This window comes from Callithrix jacchus, chromosome X (assembly GCF_049354715.1).
Source record: "Callithrix jacchus isolate 240 chromosome X, calJac240_pri, whole genome shotgun sequence".
NCBI classification, from domain to species: domain Eukaryota; kingdom Metazoa; phylum Chordata; class Mammalia; order Primates; family Cebidae; genus Callithrix; species Callithrix jacchus.
In genome coordinates, this window is record NC_133524.1 from 49138187 (window position 1) to 49143591 (window position 5405).

General features: G+C 47.8%; 1 protein-coding gene across 3 annotated transcripts; it reads left to right on the forward strand.

The window, feature by feature from the left end:
* The first annotated feature begins 856 nt into the window (after nucleotides 1-856).
* Nucleotides 857-4649, forward strand: RBM3 (RNA binding motif protein 3). Of its 3 annotated transcripts, none has more exons than XM_078363174.1 (7): nucleotides 857-919; nucleotides 1504-1623; nucleotides 1900-2006; nucleotides 2652-2757; nucleotides 2847-2949; nucleotides 3364-3447; nucleotides 3810-4649. In XM_078363174.1, exons 2-6 carry the CDS (start codon nucleotides 1521-1523, stop codon nucleotides 3422-3424), a joined length of 480 nt encoding a protein of 159 aa, XP_078219300.1. In that variant the 5' UTR covers nucleotides 857-919; nucleotides 1504-1520; the 3' UTR covers nucleotides 3425-3447; nucleotides 3810-4649. The 3 variants fall into 3 exon arrangements, with proteins under 3 accessions (XP_078219300.1, XP_008987483.1, XP_078219301.1); XM_008989235.5 differs by having other exon boundaries at nucleotides 3364-3443; XM_078363175.1 differs by lacking the exon at nucleotides 857-919 and adding an exon at nucleotides 1252-1292.
* Nucleotides 4650-5405: the final 756 nt, after the last annotated feature.

The following is a 5405-nucleotide window of genomic DNA, read 5'->3' on the forward strand; positions in this document are numbered from 1 at the left end:
GAGCACAGAGGAGAAAAAATAAGAGTTAGGGTCAAACCTGAAAACGTAGGGTCTGACATCATGGACTGTGAAGGGTGATGACATTAGTGATGGTGGGGGAATACAATGTTGGGCGTTTGAAGGATATGAGGTTAAGGAACTAGAAGATGAGCCGGGCATGGTGGCTCATGCCTGTAATCCCAGCACGTTGGGAGGCTGAGGCGAGCGGATCACGAGGTTAAAAGATCGAGACCATCCTGCCCAACACGGTGAAACCCGTCTCTACTAAAAACATCAAAATTAGCTGGGCGTGGTTGCGCGCGCCTGTAGTCCCAGCTACAGGCTGAGGCAGGAGAATTGCATGGGGCGGCGGAGGTTGCAGTGAGCCGAGATCGTGCCACTGCACTCCAGCCTGGCGACAGAGCAAGACTCTGTCTCAAAAAAAAAAAAAAAAAAAAGAATTAGAAGATGAAGGAGGTTGACATCAGAGAATGGCAGGGACCTAGAGCAAAACAGCTGCGATGGTGAGGAAGACATCAGATCCAGCGGGGGAAATGATGGTAAGGACGGGAGGACGATGTCAGGGACGGCAGGTAGTATAAGAGTGAGGTTTCTGTGTGGAAGGGATGAAGACGCTCAGCCGGTTGTTGGGGGTGGATGCTGACATTTAGGGTGCACCAGTTTTGGAAAAGTCGACACCATTTCCGGAAACGCGCAGAGAGCATTGCCCCCTTTGCTTTGCCGTCCCTTCCTCTCCCTACCACCACGCCCCTTCTGGCCTCAGCCAATCAGCACGCACGCCGGAACGCGCAGGGTGAACGGTCTGTGACGTCCTCACTACGCACGCTTTATCAGTCGTCTTCCCGCGCAGCTCCATCTCTGTTTTCTCTGCTCTTCCGACCTCTCTGTGTGTTCGGCTTCTTTACGTTCTAATTTCCAGGTAAGCTGCGTATGTCCTGCGCAATGGCAGCTCCTAGCCACATATGCGCCGCGCCGCCCGAGACCAGGGGATAGCGAGTAGGGAGAATAAAGGCCAGTGACACGTAGGCTTGGCTTTTTCTGGGGCGTGGGGTCCCATGCTCGGAGGTGAAACGTTTCGGTTGGTGGAAAGCCGGCGCGCCGCGTTTGAGTGTGAGGCGTACCGGGAGGGCATGGTGGCGTCAGTGGTGTCAGTAACCACGCGACAGCCTACACTTGATTTCCTTTCCTCACGTGGCGACCGCCATCTTGTTCCGCCAGCGTCGAGGGAAGGCAAGGATGCTCTGGGCTTGCGCAGTGGCACAAAATGACGGGTGTGGCGGCTGTGAATTTGTGTGAGGATGCGCGATGGTGGTTCCCTAATGGTGGCGGCGCTGAGCCAGCCCCGCAGATTGCCACCTTATTGGCCTCCTTTCTCAGCCTCTCTCTAGTTATCCATATTTTGTTCCTCTTTCTTGTCTATTTTCTGTGCTTCTCTGCCTTTCGCTGTTTTCTCACTTCTCCATTTTTTCTTCCTTTCTGCCACCATTCTTCTTCTTCTTACAGGACTTGAACTCGCTGCCATGTCCTCTGAAGAAGGAAAGCTTTTCGTAGGGGGGCTCAACTTTAACACCGATGAGCAGGCACTGGAAGACCACTTTAGCAGCTTTGGGCCTATCTCTGAGGGTGAGATGGGCCAGATTGACAACGGGGGTTGGTGAGGAAAGTCTGGGACCCTTGTATTTCAAAGAATATTAAGCGAAAAGGCAGAACCCCAAGCCTCCAAATTCTTTTTTTCCCTAAACTTACAGTGTCGACTAAGGCTGAGGAAAACATCTTTGGAATTGGTAGGAGGGCTCCTTTTTCCCTACCTACCGCCATTCCCTTTTCAGGCCACCCTTTGCTACTTGACCTTTGTGGTGCTGACTCGTCCACATTGTTCCATTTTTCTCTTCCTCACAGTGGTTGTTGTCAAGGACCGGGAGACTCAGCGGTCCAGGGGTTTTGGTTTCATCACCTTCACCAACCCAGAGCATGCTTCAGTTGCCATGAGAGCCATGAACGGAGAGGTGGGGCATCCTATCTGCAGAGGGGCCTTACCCCCATCTGCAGCTTCCTTCATTCTGTTTTTACCCTCTGTCTGCTCGGGGCAGCGTGGCCACCAAGCCCCGCAGTGTCCACTCACAGGAGCATGACTGCCTTCTGTTCTAGGGGGTGGAGGGCAGCGGCATACAGAGCCTGGCCGCCTGGGAGGCGACGACTGGTCCTGCATGAGGCCGAGAAGCCACCTGTGGATGGTTGACCTGCCTTGGGCTTAGGTAGTAGAGTCTGCAGACCTGTGGGCCTGGCCGGGAGAGGACCTCGTGAGTCTTCTGACATGGACTCTGAAGCCTCAAACCAAGAGAGGTGTCTGTCTAACCCTGATAGTGGGGCAGCTTAGAGGAGTGGGGAGGAGAACTCAGCCTGAGTTCAGTCAAGATGTAAGTAGTAGCAAAGGGAACACGGTGCTTTCAGGTCATTTTATGTGGGATTCTGTAGCTCCTGATAAATCCATTCTTGTGTAAAGGAGCTTATTCTGGAATGTGGCACCACCCAGAACCTGTTGCCCAGCAGGAATTTTTGGGTTCTTTTGCCCACTTTGCCCATGCCTGCTCTTCCCTCACCACTGCCCTGATGGACTGTCAACCCATCCTCCTTGTGTCTCCCACACGTAGTCTCTGGATGGTCGTCAGATCCGTGTGGATCACGCAGGCAAGTCTGCTCGGGGAACTAGAGGAGGTGCCTTTGGGGTCCATGGGCGTGGTCGCAGCTACTCTAGAGGTGAGTGCAGTGATAAGTTTGATCATGGGGTGAGAGGGAGAATTGCCTATGTGTGGATAACTGCCATTTAAATATTTTTTCTTCTGTAGGTGGTGGGGACCAGGGCTATGGGAGTGGCAGGTATTATGACAGTCGACCTGGAGGGTATGGATATGGATATGGACGTTCCAGTTCCAGAGACTATAATGGCAGGTGCGTAGCCAAGGGGTTGGGGTGTTTTGCTATTGCTTTCGTCTCCTTAAGAACTCAGTGCCTGGGTGTTCATATGTACCACACCCTGTTTTTACTAACGTGTGCTTAAAATGAATATGAAGTATTTTGAGTTAATTGTGTGGTCATACAGTTGCAAGATGATAAAGTATACTATATGTTAGTTGTGCTGTGTGGGTTAGTTATGTAACTATATTGTTTTAACATGTAATATTTAATATACTACATATAAATTGTATGCCATGAAACTTTAAGCATATGTGACATATGCTTAACATACCCTGTTTTTGATATCTAAAGTTTATATGTTATGGTACATACTATAAAATGTGATGCATACAATTAATGTCAGTGGTGTTTAATGCAGTCTTGGAAATCTGTGTTTTTTTCTTTCAGAAACCAGGGTGGTTATGACCGCTACTCAGGGGGAAATTATAGAGACAATTACGACAACTGAAATGAGACATGCACATAATGTAGGTGAGACTTGGATATCGGCATTGAATGAACCTGTTTGTCACACTCTGTCATCCTATTTGTCACACTCTCATGACCCTCTCACCTTTTCTGGCAAGACTACTCTGCCCTCATATCTCACTCAGCCAACCTACCAAACACCACTCCTAGGTCTTCCTTGCTCTCAGGTGCATGTCAGAGCTAGTCTGCTAGGGGGTGGGATCTGAAAACCCATCTATAATTCTCTACTCTTGGTGTGTGATGGAGGAAATGAGGGGGTGTCCCTGTTGTCTAACACTCAGCATCTTTATCAGCTCTAGGAGGTGAGCATGTTGTCAGCCTCTTCCTTCATGACATCATAATTCTTCCCCTCTTGCTGTTCTCAGATACACAAGGAATAATTTTTGATCCAGGATCGTCCTTCCAAATGGCTGTATTTATAAAGGTTTTTGGAGCTACACTGAAACATCTTATTTTACAGTATATCAACCTGTTTTTTAAATTGAGCTGCCAAGGTAGCCAAAGACCTGTTAGACATCTCTATCTTTAAAAAAAAATTTTTTCTGCCTGTTTAAAGACAACATTTGTAGAGCCTGAGTATTTTTCTTTTTACCAGTTTTTTAGTTTGAGCTCTCAGGATTATTGGATCTAGCAATAACTGGCAAGTTGGGCCAGATTGATTTCAAAAAATTAATATGTATCCAGGGACATTTTTAAAACCTGTACACAGTGTTTATTGTGGTTAGGAAGCAGTTTCCAAATGTACCTATAAGAAATGTGCATCAAGCCAGCCTGACCAACATGGTGAAACCCTGTTTCTACTAGAAATAGAAAAATCAGCTGGGTGTGGTGGTGTACGCCTGTAATCCCAGCTACTCAGGGGGCTGAGGCAGGAGAATCACTTGGACCCAGGTGGCAGAGGTTGCAGTGAGCCAAGATCGTGCTACTGCCCTCCAACCTGAAAGAGCGAGACTCCTCTCAAAAAAAAAAAAAAAAAGAAAAAGAAAAAAAAAAAAAGGAAAAGAAGTGTGCATCAAGAGCATGATTATCCAGGGGTGTTTTCTAATTCAGATCGCTGACCTGATTATATAGAAGAGTTGCTTTAAAATGTTTGCAGATGTCTTTTTTTTTTTTTTTAATACTGGAAGAAAAAATATTCTGTTGTGTCTCATATAGTGTGTTTAGGATGTCCTTCACAGAGCTTATTAAAAAGATGAACCTGAAAATAGACTGCTTTTTTCTTACTCAGACTACTTTGCAAATTAAAAATGGGGGCAGAGGTGGGCGGATCACCCAGGGTCAGGAGTTCAAGACCAGCCTGGCCAACATGTCTCTACTAAAAATACAAAAGTTAGCTGAGTGTGGTGGTGGGCATGGGTAATCCCAGCTACTCAGCAGGCTGAGGCAGGAGAAGTGCTTGAATCCAGGAGGTGGAGGTTGCAGTGAGCTGAGATTGCACTCCTGCCTGGGTGACAGCAAGACTCCTCAAAAAAACAGGCACATCATTGGGAGGGAGGCTTGGAGAATACCTCGTTGGTGCGTGGGCAGGGACTGCCAGAGGGTTGGGTGTACATGAGGCCTAAGGTGTGGTGGGTACAGGTGAAATCTTACGGCTAGAATTGGGTTTCCTAAGCTGGTCTCTTAGTCCCATTGTCTAATCAGTTTGGGCCTGAATCTCCCTAGCTTCTCTGAGCATTAGATGGTCACCCTCACAAGATTATTCTGAGAATGTTAGCACCTAATCTCATGGTGTGAGCTAAAATAGTGGTACCAGTTCATTCCTTCCCCTGAAATGACGTGGGGGTTGGGGACAGGTGCACTGAACTTATCTTTGTGAGGGCCATAAGAGAGGCCTAGTTTGAGAACAATGCTAAGAGATCAGATGCCAAGATTTATGTTGGGGCTCTAATACTTCCCAGCTGTTTGACCTTGGGTGAGTCATTTAACTTCAGCCTCATGCCATTTTACATGTTCTGTGGAGG

Coding starts and splice junctions, on each gene's coding strand:
- RBM3 (XM_078363174.1), top strand. CDS start 1,521: ATGTCCTCTGAAGAAGGAAAGCTTTTCGTAGGGGGGCTCAACTTTAAC. Junction 1,624..1,899: donor CTTTGGGCCTATCTCTGAGG/GTGAGATGGGCC, acceptor TCTTCCTCACAG/TGGTTGTTGTCAAGGACCGG. Junction 2,758..2,846: donor TGGTCGCAGCTACTCTAGAG/GTGAGTGCAGTG, acceptor TTTCTTCTGTAG/GTGGTGGGGACCAGGGCTAT.